General features: G+C 41.5%; 2 protein-coding genes across 2 annotated transcripts in view; one reads left to right on the top strand and one right to left on the bottom strand.

Annotated features, from left to right (window-relative positions):
- Nucleotides 1-2,376, bottom strand: part of pla2g12a (phospholipase A2, group XIIA) — a 31,685-nt gene extending 29,309 nt beyond the window's left edge. Inside the window, exon 1 of the mRNA XM_063060653.1 lies at nucleotides 2,306-2,376. The gene's annotated coding sequence lies outside the window, so the exon portion shown is untranslated. The remainder of the gene's footprint in view (nucleotides 1-2,305) is intronic.
- A 229-nt stretch (nucleotides 2,377-2,605) lies between these two features.
- pin4 (protein (peptidylprolyl cis/trans isomerase) NIMA-interacting, 4 (parvulin)) lies at nucleotides 2,606-18,485 on the top strand. The gene is made up of 4 exons (XM_063061369.1): nucleotides 2,606-2,692; nucleotides 9,907-9,971; nucleotides 17,665-17,784; nucleotides 18,111-18,485. Exons 1-4 carry the CDS (start codon nucleotides 2,647-2,649, stop codon nucleotides 18,267-18,269), a joined length of 390 nt encoding a protein of 129 aa, XP_062917439.1. The 5' UTR covers nucleotides 2,606-2,646; the 3' UTR covers nucleotides 18,270-18,485.
- The last annotated feature ends 195 nt before the right edge of the window (nucleotides 18,486-18,680 follow it).

Genomic DNA, 18,680 nt, shown 5'->3' with positions numbered 1-18,680 from the left:
GTTTAAGGAGAACATGAGGGGAAAATTCTTCACCTGTAGGGTGGTGAAAGTGGTTGACGCAGGTTTGATTTCAACAATTAAGAGAAATTTGGATAGGCACATGGATGGGAGGGATTTGGACAGCTATAGATGGATGACCGAGCAGATCAATGGTTCATCATGGACTAAATGGGCCAAAGGGCCTATTTCACTGTTGTAGTGTTATATGACTCAGCCCCCTCTATCTTCTATAGGTAAGCCGATTCTGAATCCATACCTCTGTTCCTTGGATCCCATGCCTCCTGACTTTCTGAATGAGCCTACCAGAGGGAACCTTATCAAACACCTTCCTAAGATCTCTATACATCACCTCCACTGCTCTATCGTCATCAATGTGCTTTGTCACACTCTCAAAGAATTCAATCAGCTCATGAGGCATGACCCGCCCCTCATAAAACCATGCTGAGTATCCCTCATCAGACAAAGCTTCTCCAAATGCTCAATAATCTAAGAATCTTCTCCGATAATTGATCTATAAGTCCCAGCATTATCCATACCCCTTTCTTGAATGTGTGTGTCAACAGTAAACTTCAACCCTTCTCAGGGGTTTCTTTGTCTGTCCTCCAAGATAAATGGCTGGGATCAATATAGGAGCAGCAAACTCTTCTACAGATAGGCAAAATGGTGGCTGAGGGTGTACAGGCACGTGGTTTATGAGACGTTTTTCATTCCACTGCTTACACAGAGCATCTATGTGCTCCCAGCGCAAGGCCTCAAGTTTCTCAATACATCACAAATGGTCTTTCTTCGCACTAAATTGTCATGGGTCAGAGGCTCATGGCATGCAGTGGTCACATTCTTCCCAGCAGGATCATCTTTTCCCATGACAAAGAATCAGGTGTCAGCTATGTGAATAATTTGCCTTCCCTAATGTTTCTGGCCTGAATATAACCAGGGCCTCAGTTACTAGAAGACAGGGACATTGGTTCATTTCCCTTTCAAGCGAATTTATATTTTCCAAAGACAGTATTGTTAGTAATTTTCCTGTGACTGGAGATTAATTATGTAGGTAAATTTAATTAGAGTGTCCTTCACTGACTCTCTACTGTTAGAATCAATGCAACACACAAGATCCTGGAGGACTCAACACATCAGGCAAATGGGCACAATGTCTTTTTGGGTCAAGACCTTTCTTCGAGACTAGAGGCTGTGATACTCCCTGCATTTTCCCGAGATTCTTGTGCAGTGATCCTGTCCATTGTACCAATCTACACCGTGATTCAGGAAGGAGCTGTTTGGACACCGGGAAGAGGCAGTGGGGGGGGGGGGGGAGACAGGTGGTCACTTCTAAAGAAACAATTACTAGATTCTGGAACTTGCCGGCTACAAGGAATGATTGACACAAATTGATACATTTGAGTGCAGGAATGGACGAAAAAGGAGCTTATTATGGGTTCTGCTGATAATTAGATAAGAAAGCTCCAATTCGTACATATGACTGTTAGGTTGAATACGTTGGCACTTCAACAAAGCTGTGAGTAAAATGTCATGTTATCGTAGAATTAAAACAAGCAACTGTAAAACGCATATTGGCTATTCATTTGTGAGAACATCAGCAATTGGTGGACACATTTAAGTCCACTCATTTGCATGTTTGTTCTTGCAGTACAGTATATACGGTGTAGATCAATCTAATGGAAAGTCCCACAAAGTTGTTCCGAATTATGAATATCAGTGACCCAAATAAAAATGCAACTATACGGTCAAAAAGTCTCAGTCTATCTTTTACAACATATTGTGACGGAAATGGGAGTATCCCAAATATCCGGACATGCATCTCGGTTTTTTTTTGCACTACTTTACTTTCCATTTTTCTATTTTCTATTTATAATTTAAATTTTTTTTAATATTTACTATCGATTTGTAATCCATGGAGCGGGAAGCGCAGAATCAAATATCGCTATGATGATTGTACGTTTTAGTATCAATTGTTTGGCGACAATAAAGTATAAAGTATAAATCTTGGCTTTAATAAAATTAGATGTACTTATCTGTCCTATGGTTCTCTCGCGACTGAGTTGTCACCATGTTACTTCCTATGCTTGAACAATAGCAAAGAAACATCTTCACTGTCTTTGCATGTGTGTAACTTTTCCATTGATCGGAGTTTCTCCATTTGTTTTCGTTCAATCTGCCCTTCCCAATCCTTCATTCTGCCCAGACCTCACCTTCCTTATCCCTTAAGCATACAATCTCTTATTCGTTAGCTTTGTTACAATGTTTTGTTTCCATCCTACTACAGCAGTATCAGAAATTTACCACGTACAGATCCGACGCAAAAAATCCTACACCTTCACCGCTTTCAGACCGCTCTCGGACCGCTCTCGCTACTCTTCCTCGGGAAACTACAATCATGGCCCCCAGTCCTTCATCTGATGGCTGCAACTTCATGACGACTGCAACCGCTTTTTCGATGGCAAGAAACATTTTTAAGAGCCATCCCATTTTATAAATGTTACACACTGCGAATATGACCCCAGAAATATTTATGGACGATTATTATCTCAAGAATTATGTTATTTCGCAGTTGATATTTTGCGGGCATGAGTCTGGACACTTAGTATGCGGGTCTTTCTATATCCTGGACGAAAGACTGCTCTGTAGATCATGCCTCCAAAAGGGAAATCGAAGGCAGCTCCTAAGGGTGGGAAAGGTGTGTTTCTTTCAAATTATTCAGAATGGTTGATGTTTAAATCTGTCTTTTGCAAACATACAACGATTGCTGTATTTTGTGTCTGCTCACTTTGATATATATTTTAAAAAAACTTTTACAATCCGTTGTAAGATACAGAAATCGATTTTGATCAGTAATGGGCAGCCAGAGATGCTGAAGTGTTTATTTCTAAGGAAGTCTTTTTTGCTCGGTTGCAGCTGTGGGCGGAATTCAGATTGTTGTAAAATGAATGCTAAGTGACATTAATGCTATTCATTGGCAGTAACATGTATGCCCATTGAGTGTACGTTGTGTGTTGCCGTCTACATAATCAACAAATCTTGTTTTATCCATACATAGAACGCAATTTAATTACTTTAAAACAACGGTAAAATTCTGTATTTTATCTTGTGGGAACAATATGTGCATAACGTTATCAACGATATAAGTAATGAGATGGCCTACTGATTTATGTGTTAGAAAATAATTAATTCATTGTTAACCAGCGTTGCTTTTGATGGTGTAGAAAACACCATAATCTCCAGGATCCTGAAATAGCTTTGGGAAAAACTGGGCAATTGCACTCATTTCATTTCCTGCTTCCTGGAAGTGTAAATGGATATCATGTGAAAGTCTTTGATTTAAGTATAAACTTTGCTGGAATGACTTGGTCATTGTTGGCCCTACATTTGAAGAATGACCATCTGAAGAATACAGACACTCACCTCACAAAACACTCTGCCGATGCTGGGGTCAAAGCAAAACTCACAACACGCTGGAGGAACTCAGTAGTTCAGGCAGCATCAAACACCTCTCCCACAGCATACATAAAAACATACCCCAAAGGTTACTCTGTTCAAAATAAATTTATTATCAAAGTACATAAATGTCAGTACATACTACCTTCAGAACCATTTACTTGCCGATACTTAAAGGAAAAAGGAAATGTAATTAAATTTTCCAAACAAATATTATATATAAACCGGCACCACTGTCGTTGGCCGAATCCAAGGTGGTGACGAATTTGGGCGATTGAAAATCTGGTGGTGTGGTGCCACAACAATAGCCTCTCACTCACTGTCAGTAAGACCAAAGATCTGATTATTGACCTCAGGAGGAGGAAACTGGAGGAATCCCTCGTCATGGGATCAGAGGTGGAAAGGGTTAGCAACTTTAAATTCCTCGGCATTAACATCTCACAGGATTTGTCCTGGGTCCAGCTTGTAAGTGCTTTTACAAAGAAAGCACAGCATTACCTCTACTTCCTTAGAAGTTTGTGAAGATTCGACATGACATCTAAAACTTTGACAAACCTCTATACATTTGTGTTGGAGAGTATTTTGGCTGGTACCATGATAACCTGGTATGGAAACACCAATACCCTTGAATGGAAAAAAATAACAAAAACTAGTGGATACAGCCCAGTCCATCATGGGTAAAGCCCTCCCCACTGTTGAGCACATCTACACAGAGTGCTGTTGCAGAAAAGCAGCATCCATCATCAAGGACACCACCATACCGGCCACACTCTTCCCGTTGCCATTTGGAAGAAGGTACAGGAGCCTCAGGACCCACACCACCAGGTTCAGGACAGTTATAACCCCTGAACCATCAGGTCTTGAACCAGTGTGGATAACTTCATTTAACTTCCCCACCCCATCACTGAACTGTTCCCACAACCTATGGACTCACTTTTAAGAACTCTTCATTTCATGTTCTCGATATTGCTTGCTTGCTTGCTTGCTTGCTTGTTTATTTATTTATTTATTTATTATTGTTAGTTTTGTATTTGCACAGTTTACTGTATTTTGCACTTTGGTTGTTTAGTTCATCTTATTTGGTGTGGTCTCTCTTTAATTCTATTATGTTTCTTGGATCTACTAAGTATGCCTGCAAGTAAACAAATCTCAGGGTTGTATAAGATGACATATATGTACTTTGGTAATAAATTTACTATGAACTTTTTGAAAGACTTGACAAACACCCAATGTTCAAAAGAAAACAAATTGCGCATATAAGATTAACACTGAGAACCTGAGTTGTAAAGTGCCCTTGAAAGTGAGTCTGTAGGTTATAGAATCAGAATCAGGTTTATTATCACTGGCATGGGTTGTGAAATTTGTTAACTTGGCAGCAGTAGTTCAATGCAATACATAATGTAAGACCATAAGACAAAGGAGCAGAAGTCGGCCATTCGGCCCATTGAGTCTGCTCTGCCATTTTATCATGAGCTGATCCATTCTCCAATTTAGTCCCACTCCCCCGCCTTCTCACCATAACCTTTGATGCCCTGGCTACTCAGATACCTATCAATCTCTGCCTTAAATACACCCAATGACTTGGCTTCCACTGCCGCCCATGGCAGCAAATTCCATAGATTCACCCCCCTCTGGCTAAAAAATTTCTTCGCATCTCTGTTCTGAATGGGCGCCCTTCAATCCTGAAGTCATGCCCTCTCGTACTAGACTCCCCTATCATGGGAAACAACTTTGCCACGTCCACTCTGTCCATGCCTTTCAACATTCAGAATGTTTCTATGAGGTCCCCACTTATTCTTCTAAACTCCAAGGAATACAGTCCAAGAGTGAACAAACGTTCCTCATATGTTAACCCTCTCATTCCCGGAATCATTCTAGTGAATCTTCTCTGAACCCTCTCCAACATCAGCAAATCCTTTCTTAAATGAGGAGACCAAAACTGCCCATAGTACACAAAGTGAGGTCTCACCAGTGCCTTATAGAGCCTCAACATCACATCGCTGCTCCTATACTCTAGAAATGAATGCCAACATTGCATTCGCCTTCTTCACCACCAACTGAAGCTGGAGGTTAAACTTAAGGGTATCCTGCACGAGGACTCCCAAGTCCCGCTGCATCTCAGAATTTTGACTTCTCTCCCTATTTAAATAATAGTCTGCCTGTTTATTTCTTCTACCAAAGTGCATAACCATACACTTTCCAGCACTGTATTTCATTTGCCACTTCTTTGCCCATTCTCCCAATCTATCCAAGTCTCTCTGCAGACTCTCTGTTTCCTCAGCACTACCGGCCCCTCCACCTGTCTTTGTATCGTCAGCAAACTTAGCCATAAAGCCATCTATTCCATAATCCAAATCGTTGATGTACGACGTAAAAAGAAGTGGCCCCAACACTAACCCCTGTGGAACACCACTGGTAACCAGCAGCCAACCAGAATATCCAACGCCCTATCCACGTATGTAACTTTCCCATAATTCCATGGTCTCTTATCTTGTTAAGTAGCCTCATGTGTGGCACCTTGTCAGAGGCCTTCTGAAAATCCAAATATACAACATCCACTGCATCTCCCTTGTCTAGCCTACTTGTAATTTCCTCAAAAAATTGTAATAGGTTTGTCAGGCAGGATTTTCCATTAAGGAAACCATGCTGAGTTCTGCCTATCTTGTCATATGCCTCCAGGTACTCCGTAACCTCATCCTTGATAATCGACTCCAACAACTTCCCAACCACCGATGTCAAGCTAACAGGTCTATAATTTCCTTTTTGCTTCCTTGCCCCCTTCTTAAATAGTGGGGTGACATTTACAATCTTCCAGTCCTCCGAAACCATGCCAGAATCTATCGACTCTTGAAAGATCATCACTAACGTCTCCGCAATCTCCACAGCTACTTCCTTCAGAACACCCGGGTGCATTCCATCTGGGCCGGGAGATTTATCTACCTTTAGACTATTCAGCTTCCTGAGTACTTCCTCTGTTGTAATTGTGACTGCGCACACTTCTCTTCCCTGCCACCCTTGAGTGTCCGGTATACTGCTGATGTCTTCCTCAGTGAAGACTGTTGCAAAATACTCATTCAGTTCCTCCGCAATCTCCTTATCTCCCATTACAATTTCTCCAGCATCATTTTCTATCTGTCCTATATCTACTCTCACCTGTCTTTTACTCTTTATATACTTGAAAAAGCTTTTAGTATCCTCTTTGATATTATTTGCTAGTTTCCTTTCATAGTTCATCTTTTCCCTCTTAATGACCTTCTTAGTTTCCTTTTGTATGCTCTTAAAAACTTCCCAATCCTCTGTCTTCCCACTAATTTTCGCTTCCTTGTATGCACTCTCCTTTGCTTTAACTTTGGCTTTGACTTCTCTTATCAGCCATGGTTGCATCCTTTTTCCATTTGAAAATTTCTTCTTTTTTGGAATATACCTGTCTTGCACCTTCCTCACTTCTCGCATAAACTCCAGCTGCTCTGCCGTCCTTCCCGCCACTGTCCCTTTCCAGTCAATTTTGGCCAGTTCCTCTCTCGTGCCACTATAATTTCCTTTACTCCACTGAAATACCGACACATCTCTTTTCAAATTTCACAGTGAACTCAATCATGTTATGATCACTGCCTCCTAAGGGTTCCTTCACCTCAATCTCTCTAATCACCTCTGGTTCATTACACAATACCCAGTCCAGTACAGCCGATCCCCTAGTGGGCTCAACAAAAAGCTGTTCTAGAAAGCCATCTTGCAGATATTCTACAAATTCTCTCTCTTGAGATCCAGTGCCAACCTGATTTTCCCAATCTACTCGCGTATTAAAATCCCCCACAATTATCATAACACTGCCCTTCTGACAAGCCTTTTCTGTTTCCTGTTGTAATTTGTAGTCCACATCACTGCAGCTGTTTGGAAGCCTGTATATAACTGCCGTCAGCGTCCCTTTACCCCTGCGATTTCTTAGCTCAACCCATAATGATATAGAAGAATAAATTAATAAATTACAGTGTATGTATATTGAATAGATTTTAAAATGTGCAAAAACAGAAATAATATATATTTTTAAAAAGTGAGGTAGTGTTCATGGATTCAATATCCATTTAGGAATCGGATGACAGAGGGATGGTTTTCTGGTACGGACCTGGGTCGTCAGCCTTGATTGCCACAGATCTAGCCTTCACCAGACAATGTACCTCCTGGTTCATCCCTGGCTTTAGGTTTGGAAATATACAGTAAGTCTTTGTAGGCACACACTCATCCACACAGGTTTTGATGAAGTCGGTAACAACTGCAGCATACTCATTCAGATTCAAAGACGAATCAATTTAGAACACTGAGTAATTAAGTTATCCATGGTGGTTCAAGAGCCTGATAGTTGAAGGATAATAATTGTTCCTAAACATGGTGGTGTAGGACCCAAGGATTCTGTACCTCCTGCCTTTTACTATCAATCACGTCTGTAAGCTCTGTGTGATCTTTTAAACCTCGTATGCAGATTATTTCAATGTGAGGGGCTTCAGTCACCAGTTTTTGCCAATTGGTATAAGAACAAGGCAATGTTTTTAAGTAGGTTTGAAAAATAACATGCAAATAGAAATATCTATTTTAATTCACATCAAAGTAATATACAGAAAAAAGTCAAAATTGAATGCACTTAATTCAGTCAGTTCTACATATTATAACAGAAAAGAAATGAACCCAACTGTCATGCAAGTGGAGTTAAAAGTCCAAAGTCACAAGAGATTACGAAGATTGTAATGAAACAATACAGTGGTTTATTACCTTTTAGAGACATTAGTACATTAACACCCAACATTGTTATTTCTCAATCAGTACTGCTTTGTTAGATTCACATTAACAATGGCATTTGTGCTTGGATCCTGCAACAGTAAAGGGATCTGTCCATGTCAGCCATGAGGAATTTGGGATTTTGAGTTAAGGATTTTAATGGTTCATGAATCCTTTTGAGCTACGAAGCAGCGTAATCACCTTAAATGGGGGGGAAATGCAGGGTACAGCAGGTCAGGCGGCATGTGTGGAAAAGGGTGCAAAGTTAACCTTTTGCAGAATTAGGAAAGAGAGAAAGTTAGCCTCACAATGCAGCAGGGCTGCCAATTCTGATACAGAGAAGCAATTAACCTGAATTTGTTGAGTTCACTATTGAGCCTCGAAGGCTGCAGCACGCTAGGGGTGTCGTCATTCCTCAAGCTCATATCGGGCCTCATTATAACGATCCAGGAGGCTACAGACAGAATCAACCAGGGAATTAAAGTGACAGGCAAGCTGAAGTTCAGGTTTGCTACTGCAGACTAAACGAACATCGATAAGGCCGCATTGTGAGTGTGGAATATGGTGGGCCTGATTGGAAAAAGTGTAACTGCTTCTTATGGGAAATGTGTTAGTGTCCCTGGATGATGGTAAGGGGAGAGGGAAAGTGGCATGTGGTTCATCTACTGAATTGCACGGAAAAGAGCCCTAACAAGGAGAGTGGCTGGTCGAGGTAGAAGATCGAATGACAGAGTCCGGAAGGGAATGATCCCCTGAGATGGCTGAAAGGTGGGGGGGGTGGGGGGTTGGAAATCCGACTGGTGGTTAAATGTTGTAATTGGGCCAATAATAAATCAGCGGACCTCATCAGCTGAGGTCAGGCTAGGTTTGATTCAGGGCTGTGATCGTGCTCTATATATTGTTCGGCAGACACTTGGATGCAATAATATTCACTGAAGAACCAATAGGTTAAAATATAAAGTATAATGACAAGATCCCAGCGGTAACTCTTTAAATCAGACAGAATTCACAACTTTCAACATTGATGTACTCCTCATTTCGTTATGATTAAATTACAAAGGTGGTAGTTTATTGGTGTTTGATCCAGTTGCTGTTGTTAAGTGATTTTACTGAGCTCTTCGGACCTCATTTTATGTGGGAAATACAATTCCTAAAGGGGAATCCTGGTTCTATTGTATAATGGGTGAAAGTTACTAATGCAATTTGCCCATTTTTTTGTCGGCTGCAGATCTATAAAATTCCCAACTGTCTTCCTGCAAATACAATATCTCCTTATGAAAGCTTACTTTCTGGTTAGAATTTTTTCCCTAAGAGTAATCTAGTTTCTCTAATTAGCTTTATATTCATATGCTCACAATGCAAAAGCACGGGAGGTACTATGGTATGAAAACTGGTTAACAAATTAATTATTTACTCTTTGAGGGATAGCTTATTATGGATAAAAAGTGATGTGTTCATTATTCGATTATGCTGCTATTCAATGATTCCCTGTAATTCTGAATTACTAATGCGTTAAAGACAAAGAAATTGATCAATTGGAAAGGTTAATTGGTCATTGTAAATTGTCCTGTGATTAGGCTAGGATTAAATCAGGGCATTACTGGGTGGCACAGCTCAGGGGACCAGAAGGGCCTATTCCACGCTGTACTTCAATAAATAAACACATTCCATTTTTATGTCCTTAAGGTGCAGCTGGCGGTGATAATGCCGATAAGAAAGATAAAGGACCCAAAGGGGGTAATGCAGTTAAGGTAAATAATCAAATCCTATTGTCTGCCTTTTGTTTGGGAACTGTGCTCTTATCTGATTCATTCCTCCCCCATCTTCTCTGAAATTAAAATGAACGCTTGTTTTTAATCTGTCCCGGTTTTGATGAGGGTCATTGACCCTAGCAGTATTTCTTCTGTTTCCTTCTCCATTGACGCTGCCTGATCTGCCGAGTATTTCCAGCATGTCCTGCCTTTAATTCAGATTTCCATTATCTGCAGTTTATTTGGTTTTCACATACAGCTAGAGGAAAGCGCTTTACAGGAATCTGTGGCGCCATCAGTGACCTGCAAAACACACCTTGAAGGTTTCTTTATCGTTGCTGACGACTTCAACCATGCTAACCTAAAAACAGTCCTGCCTAAATTCTATCAGCATGTTGATTTTACTACTAGGGGTGAGAACACATTAGACCTGGTTTATGCCAACGTCCCTGGTGCACACAAAGCTGCTCCCTGCCCTCACCTTGGATTCTCCATTATGCTAATTCCTGCATACTGTCCATTGAGTATATAAGTTAAATCCATTCACAGGGAGATAAAGACCTGGCCAGAAGGAGCAAACACAGCATTGCGGACTGTTGTGAAAACACAGAGTCGAATGTGTTCAGCAAGGCAGTTACCTATGGCCATCCCACTAGCATCGATGAATGTGCGAGAGCTGTGAATGGCTACATAGAGAAGCGTGGCAGTGATATTGAACGCACCTATGTGAGGACAAATCGGAAACAAGGGCTGAGAGCTGAGGACCCAGCACAGCTGAGGTGATCGGGATTCTGCCTTCAGATCAGGCATTAAAACAGCTCTTAGGTCAGCAAGAGTTGCGCTTTCCCACAACATCAGGAAGGCAAAAGGAATTATTCACAGCGAAATATACAACCATTTCTGTGACACCAGACACGTGAGGTGCATATGGCAGGGCATTCAGACCATGATAGACCATAAGGCCACCCTGTGTGTCATCGACAGTGGTATTTCTCTTCCTGATAAGCTGAATGCCTATTACACTCAGTTTGTGGATGGAATGATGTACCCACGAGGAAGGTCCCCTTGCCCCCGACCGCCAAGGAGCAGGCACTTTGTCTGGTCACACCTGCTGAGTGTAAGACCCTGGCCAGGGTCAACCCATGTAAAGCTGTGGGGCCTGATAGCGTACTTGGTCAGGTACTGAGAGACAATGCAGCCCAGAGGTTCGAACAGTCATCTTCAACATCTTTCTGAAAAAGTCTACTGTCCCCTCAGGCTTCAAGGCAGCATCATCATCTTGGTGCCCAAGACTTCCTGACTCAATGACTACCATCCACAGGCACTGATCCCAACGATAATGAAGTACTTTTAGTCACATTAAATCTTATTTTCCTGCTACATTGGACCATTTCCGGTTCGCTCATCACTCAAATTGGTCTACTGATGATGCCAAGGCCTCTGCACTCCACTCTCTCCTGTCCCACCTGGAAAATGGTGCTTCATGTGCCAGGATGTTGCTTATAGGCTTCACCTTGGTGCTCAATATGATCATCCTTCAGAAGCTGGTGAGTAAACTGTCCTCGTTGCGTCTCAACACGTCCCTCTGTAACTTCTTGACAGAAAGGCCACAATCAGTCCATGTTGGCAGAAACATTTCTAACTCCATGACACTGAGCACGATGACCCCCAGGGCTGCGTGCTCAGCCTGCTGCTGTTCACGTTGCTGCCGCGTGACTGCTTTGCTAGATCCAGTTCAAACTGATTCATCAAGTTCACTGATGACACAGCAGTCATTGGCCTCATCACCAACAACAAAACGGCGTACAGAAAGGAGGCAGAGTAGCTGGTAGAATGGTGTGACCACAACAACTTGAGTCTCAGCGAGGATAAGACCAAGGAGATGATCATGGATTTCAGGAAGGTGCAGGCTGACCGCCCCTCACTGCACATACACAGCGCTCTGTGGAGAGAGTTACAAACACTGTTTCTGGGAGTGTACATCACAGGTGATCTCACCTGCTCCCTCAACACCACCTCTTTAGTTAAGAAAGCACGGTAGTAGCTCCACTTCCTGAGGAGATAGAGGTGAGTGAGGCCCCTTTCCACCCCTCCTCCCCCATTCTACCCACTTTTTTTTTACCAGATCACCCATCAAAAGTGTCCTGAGCAACTGACACTATGGGAATTGCAGGGCATCTGACCACAAGTCCCTACAAAGGATTGCTGAGAAGATCATCAGGGTCTCTCTTCCACCCATCAGAGATATTTTTCAGGAGTGCTGCAAATGCAGGGCCCTTAGCATTGGCAATGATCCATCCAACAATCTCTTTGACCCCCTACCATGAGGCAGGAGGTACCGTAGCTTTAGAACAAGAACTGTTACGATGGGAAACAGCTTCTTCTCCCAGACTCTAAGACTACTGAACTCCTTGTCACCACCCAGGTCTCATCACAAATGAAATATCGGTAGCGGTATACAGTTTTTTTTTACTTTTGCCATAAATGCACCTTATTATTTGTTAATTTGCTTGTGGTAATATTATTTTATGTGTTATGTGTGTGAGTTTAAGGTTCTGAACTTAAAGAGGGGTAACTTTGAAGGTATGAGGCATGAATTAGCTAAGATAGACTGGCAAATGACACTTAAAGGATTGATGGTGGATATGCAATGGCAAGCATTTAAAGGTTGCATGGATGAACTACAACAATTGTTCATCCCAGTTTGGCAAAAGAATAAATCAAGGAAGGTAGTGCACCCGTGGCTGACAAGAGAAATTAGGGATAGTATCAATTCCAAAGAAGAAGCATACAAATTAGCCAGAGAAAATGGCTCACCTGAGGACTGGGAGAAATTCAGAGTTCAGCAGAGGAGGACAAAGGGCTTAATTAGGGAAGGGGAAAAAAGATTATGAGAGAAAACTGGCAGGGAACATAAAAACTGACTGTAAAAGCTTTTAGATATGTTATAAGGAAAAGACTGGTAAAGACAAATGTAGGTCCCCTACAGACAGAAACAGGTGAATTGATTATGGGGAGCAAGGACATGGCAGACCAATTGAATAATTACTTTGGTTCTGTCTTCACTAAGGAGGACATAAATAAACTTCCAGAAATAGTAGGGGACAGAGGGTCCAGTGAGATGGAGGAACTGAGCGAAATACTTGTTAGTAGGGAAGTGGTGTTAGGTAAATTGAAGGGATTGAAGGCAGATAAATCCCCAGAACCAGATGGTCTGCATCCTAGAGTGCTTAAGGAAGTAGCCCAAGAAATAGTGGATGCATTAGTGATAATTTTTCAAAACTCGTTAGATTCTGGACTAGTTCCTGAGGATTGGAGGGTGGCTAATGTAACCCCACTTTTTGAAAAAGGAGGGAGAGAGAAACCGGGGAATTATAGACCGGTTAGCCTAATGTCAGTGGTGGGGAAACTGCTGAAGTCAGTTATCAAAGATGTGATAACAGCACATTTGGAAAGCGGTGAAATCATCGGACAAAGTCAGCCTGGATTTGTGAAAGGAAAATCATGTCTGACGAATCTCATAGAATTTTTTGAGGATGTAACCAGTAGAGTGGATAGGGGAGAACCAGTGGATGTGGTATATTTGGATTTTCAAAAGGCTTTTGACAAGGTCCCACACAGGAGATTAGTGTGCAAACTTAAAGCACACAGTATTGGGGGTAAGGTATTGATGTGGATGGAGAATTGGTTAGCAGACAGGAAGCAAAGAGTGGGAATAAACGGGACCTTTTCAGAATGGCAGGCGGTGACTAGTGTGGTACCGCAAGGCTCAGTGCTGGGACCCCAGTTGTTTACAATATATATTAATGACTTGGATGAGGGAATTAAATGCAGCATCTCCAAGTTTGCGGATGACACGAAGCTGGGTGGCAGTGTTAGCTGTGAGGAGGATGCTAAGAGGATGCAGAGTGACTTGGATAGGTTGGGTGAGTGGGCAAAGTCATGGCAGATGCAATTTAATGTGGATAAATGTGAAGTTATCCACTTTGGTGGCAAAAGTAGGAAAACAGATTATTATCTGAATGGTGGCCGATTAGGAAAAGGGGAGGTGCAACGAGACCTGGGTGTCATTATACACCAGTCATTGAAAGTGGGCATGCAGGTACAGCAGGCGGTGAAAAAGGCAAATGGTATGCTGGCATTTATAGCAAGAGGATTCGAGTACAGGAGCAGGGAGGTACTACTGCAGTTGTACAAGGCCTTGGTGAGACTACACCTGGAGTATTGTGTGCAGTTTTGGTCCCCTAATCTGAGGAAAGACATTCTTGCCATAGAGGGAGTACAAAGAAGGTTCACCAGATTGATTCCTGGGATGGCATGACTTTCATATGAAGAAAGACTGGATGAACTGGGCTTGTACTCGTTGGAATTTAGAAGATTGAGGGGGGATCTGATTGAAACGTATAAAATCCTAAAGGGATTGGACAGGCTAGATGCAGGAAGATTGTTCCCGATGTTGGGGAAGTCCAGAGCAAGGGGTCACAGTTTGAGGATAAAGGGGAAGCCTTTTAGGACTGAGATTAGGAAAAACTTCTTCACACAGAGAGTGGTGAATCTGTGGAATTCTCTGCCACAGGAAACAGTTGAGGCCAGTTCATTGGCTATATTTAAGAGGGAGTTAGATATGGCCCTTGTGGCTACGGGGATCAGGGGGTATGGAGGGAAGGCTGGGGCGGGGTTCTGAGTTGGATGATCAGCCATGATCATAATAAATGGCGGTGCATGCTCGAAGGGCCGAATGGCCTACTGCACCTATTTTCTATGTTTATGTACTGTGTTGTGCACTTTGGTCTGGAGGAACGTTGTTTCGTTTGACTTTGTACGCATGTATGTTTGAATGACAATTAAAAGAACTTGAATAAAGATATTACCCATGGAAGGAGGTTATCTGACGGCTACCATGCCGATATATGGTTATAATTATAGTATCTCTGGTTCCCTCCCCTTTCCAGATGTGAGTAGTGAGATTACTAATGTAACTGAACCACTTTACCATTGACCTTTCCAGCTTCATCTGGGATACTGTCTTCTCACTTAGCCTTGTCTAATCGTAGTTAAAACAAGACCTGTTCAGCTGTATTGGTCACAGGGTCGTAAGGCTGGATCAGAACAACTGCTCTATAAATTCCTCCAAGCTCAGTGGAAGGATAACTAAACCAGTGTCAGGGTCATCTCCTGGTACCGTAACCCCAACTTCTATTTACACTCAGTAGGGTAGACCATGAGGCTTGTATATCGAACAGCAGACTCCCAAAACAGACTGTTCTCTGTTTTGAGTTCTGCCATGGCAGGAGATTACTGGCCAGACAAACAAGAAGCCCTCAAACCTTCTTTGAATTATAGCTACCTCAGTGATTCCTGAGAATTGTTGGTCCATAACCGCCTAAAGTAAAGAAAAGGAGTTCAGGATGGTGTTTAAACCCTTGAATCGATAGATCAGCGTATGCAATAGAGCCAGCTGAAAGCAACAATGGCATCAATGCTAGGTATATTAATGATATTAAAGTTGCATGGGGAGCGCATACAGTGGTATGCAAAAGTTTGGCCACCCTGGTCAAAATTTCTGTTACTGTGAATAGTTAAGTGAATAGAAGATGAACTGATCTCCAAAAGTCATAAAGTTAAAGATGAAACATTCTTTTCAACATTTTAAGCAAGATTAGTGTGTTATTTTTGTTTTGTACAATTTTAGAGTGAAAAAAAGAAAGGAGCACCATGCAAAAGTTTAGGCACCCCCGGAAATTTGAGCTCTCAGATAACTTTTACCAAGGTCTCAGACCTTAATTAGCTTGTTAGGGCTATGGCTTGTTCACAGTCATCGTTTGGAAAGGCCAGGTGATGCAAATTTCAAAGCTTTGTAAATACTCTGACTCCTCAAACCTTGTCCCAACAATCAGCAGCCATGGGCTCCTCTAAGCAGCTGCCTAGCACTCTGAAAATTAAAATAAATGATGCCCACAAAGCAGGAGAAGGCTATAAGAAGATAGCAAAGCATTTTCAGGTAGCTGTTTCCTCAGTTCGTAACTTAATTAAGAAATGGCAGTTAACAGGAATGGTGGAGGTCAAGTTGAGGTCTGGAAGACCAAGAAAACTTTCCAAGAGAACTGCTCATAGGATTGCTAGAAAGGCAAATCAAAACCCCCGTTTGACTGCAAAAGTCCGTTTGACTGGCAAATTTAGCAGACTCTGGAGTGGTGGTGCATTATTCTACTGTGCAGCGACACCTGCACAAATATGACCTTCATGGAAGAGTCATCCAGAAGAAAACCTTTCCTGCATCCTCACCACAAAGTTCAGCGTCAGAAGTTTGCAAAAGAACACCTAAACAAGCCTGGTGCATTTTGGAAACAAGTCCTGTGGACTGATGAAGTTAAAATAGAACTTTTTGGCCGCAATGAGCAAAGGTATGTTTGGAGAAAAAAGGGTGCAGAATTTCATGAAAAGAACACCTCTCCAACTGTTAAGCACGGGGGTGGATCGATCATGCTTTGGGCTTGTGTTGCAGCCAGTGGCTGGGGGAACATTTCACTGGTAAAGGGAAGAATGAATTCAATTAAATACTAGCAAATTCTGGAAGCAAGCATCACACCGTCTGTAAAAAAACTGAAGATGAAAAAAGGATGGTTTCTACAACAGGATAATGATCCTAAGCACACCTCAAAATCCACAATAGACTACCTCAAGAGGCGCAAGGTGAAGGTTTTGCCATGGCCCTCACAGTCCCCCGACCTAAATATCATCAAAAATCTGTGGATAGACCTCAAAAGAGCAGTGCATGCAAGACAGCCCAAGAATCTCACAGAACTAGAAGCTTTTTGCAAGGAAGAATGGGCGAAAATCCCCCAAACAAGAATTGAAAGACTCTTAGCTGGCTGCAGAAAGCGTTTACAAGCTGTGATACTTGCCAAAGGGGGTGTTACTAAGTACTGACCATGCAGGGTGCCCAAACTTTTGCTTCAGGCCCTTTTCCTTTTTTGTTGTTTTGAAACTGTAAAAGATAGAAATAAAAAAGTAATCTTGCTTAAAATATGAAAGAAATGTGTCATCTTTAACTTTATGCCTTTTGGAGATCAGGTCATCTTTTACTCGCTTGGCCAGCAGAAATTTTGACCAGGGTGCCCAAACTTCTGCATGCCACTGTAGAAGTCCTGCTTATGTGGCAGGAGTTCGTCATTTCAGAAATTACCCAAATATTCTGTCCTATCAAGCACCTCTTGTCCCATATGTACATAGGGCTTCATCAAGCTCCCCTGAACCCAAAAGTCAGAATGGAAGTGATTCATAGTGTCGTAGGAAGAAGCAGCTTGGAAACAATCTTTAGTCCACAAGTCTGCACCAACTACCATGCTTCTATTTTTACACTAATCCAATTTTAATCACCTCATGTTCCCACAGGCTCAATCATTTCAATTGCCCAAGAAACAGGAACAATCATATACAGGAATTCTGGTAGATTTTTTTTGTTAACTTTTTAATTTGCAGTTCCAGGAAAATTAACCTGATTCCTATGTAAGATAATGTTTAAGGAAATCAGAGTTCAGTGTTCACTCGTCCTGTTCTGTGGGACTTAGTACTGGATTTGGTGGTATATTTACCTACAATTCCATCAGGAAAGTTTGGGGTTCAATTGTTTTTTGTTAAAATTTGATTTTGGTTGTCTAGTGGAAGCATTACAGTATTTCTGTTGTTGCAGGTAAGACACATCCTCTGTGAAAAGCACAGTAAAATCATGGAAGCCATGGAGAAGTTGAAGTCCGGCATGAAATTTAATGAAGTAGCTAGTCAATACAGTGAAGACAAAGCTAGGCAAGGAGTAAGTACAAAACAAAAAATATGTGAACATTTGATTCCTTATGGTAGTATGCTGATGAATTGTAGATTGTAAAGATTTCTGAACTGTCTTGTTACTAAATGTATGTGGCTGCAATGTTAGTCGAAAAACAAGTTTGAGTGTTTGCTGACATTTCAGTGAACCTGCATAACTTTGCTATGATGTGTGTTTAAGTTCACAATTAAAGGCTGCAGCCTAGTTATTTGGGCATCTTTACTGCATCAAGACCTGAAAATGCTCATTAAAAGTTTTCTTTCTATGTGTTTCAAATAAATTGCAGATGTGTAAATAATTGTTTCTATTTTTAGGGTGATCTGGGCTGGATGACCAGAGGTTCAATGGTGGGACCCTTCCAGGAAGCTGCTTTTGCCCTCTCCAACAGCACAACAGATAAACCCATATACACAGACCCACCTGTAAAAACTAAATTTGGTTACCATATAATCATGGTTGAAGGAAAAAAGTAAAATAAATTTATCTTCATTTCTCAGAAAAACTTTACCTGTTTAGACAAATATCAGTTTTATTGGTTGTAAAATGAAATTGAAAAAATACTCCCTTTGTATATCCTTTTCTTTATGCAATAATTACATTGGAGAACCATTACTTTTTATTAGAGAAAATCCAAGTTGTGTTTTTTAAATATTCTGATTTAATATGTCCAAATAAACAATTAATTGTCATGCTTGTATTGTAAATATGATTTAAAGTTAAACATATTTGTCAACCTTGATTCAAAAAGAATTCTTCCCTTTGGATTAATGATTTACTACATCACTTGAACATTGTGAGAGTCCACTGTCTCATCTGCAATTCACTTCTGAGTTCCATTCTAATCTCCCCTTTAGCAATTGATTGCTTTCACACCTGTCATATTG

The sequence above is a fragment of the Mobula hypostoma genome, chromosome 10 (genome assembly GCF_963921235.1).
Source record: "Mobula hypostoma chromosome 10, sMobHyp1.1, whole genome shotgun sequence".
Taxonomy (NCBI): Eukaryota; Metazoa; Chordata; class Chondrichthyes; order Myliobatiformes; family Myliobatidae; genus Mobula; species Mobula hypostoma.
This window is presented reverse-complemented; position numbering and strand designations above follow the sequence as displayed.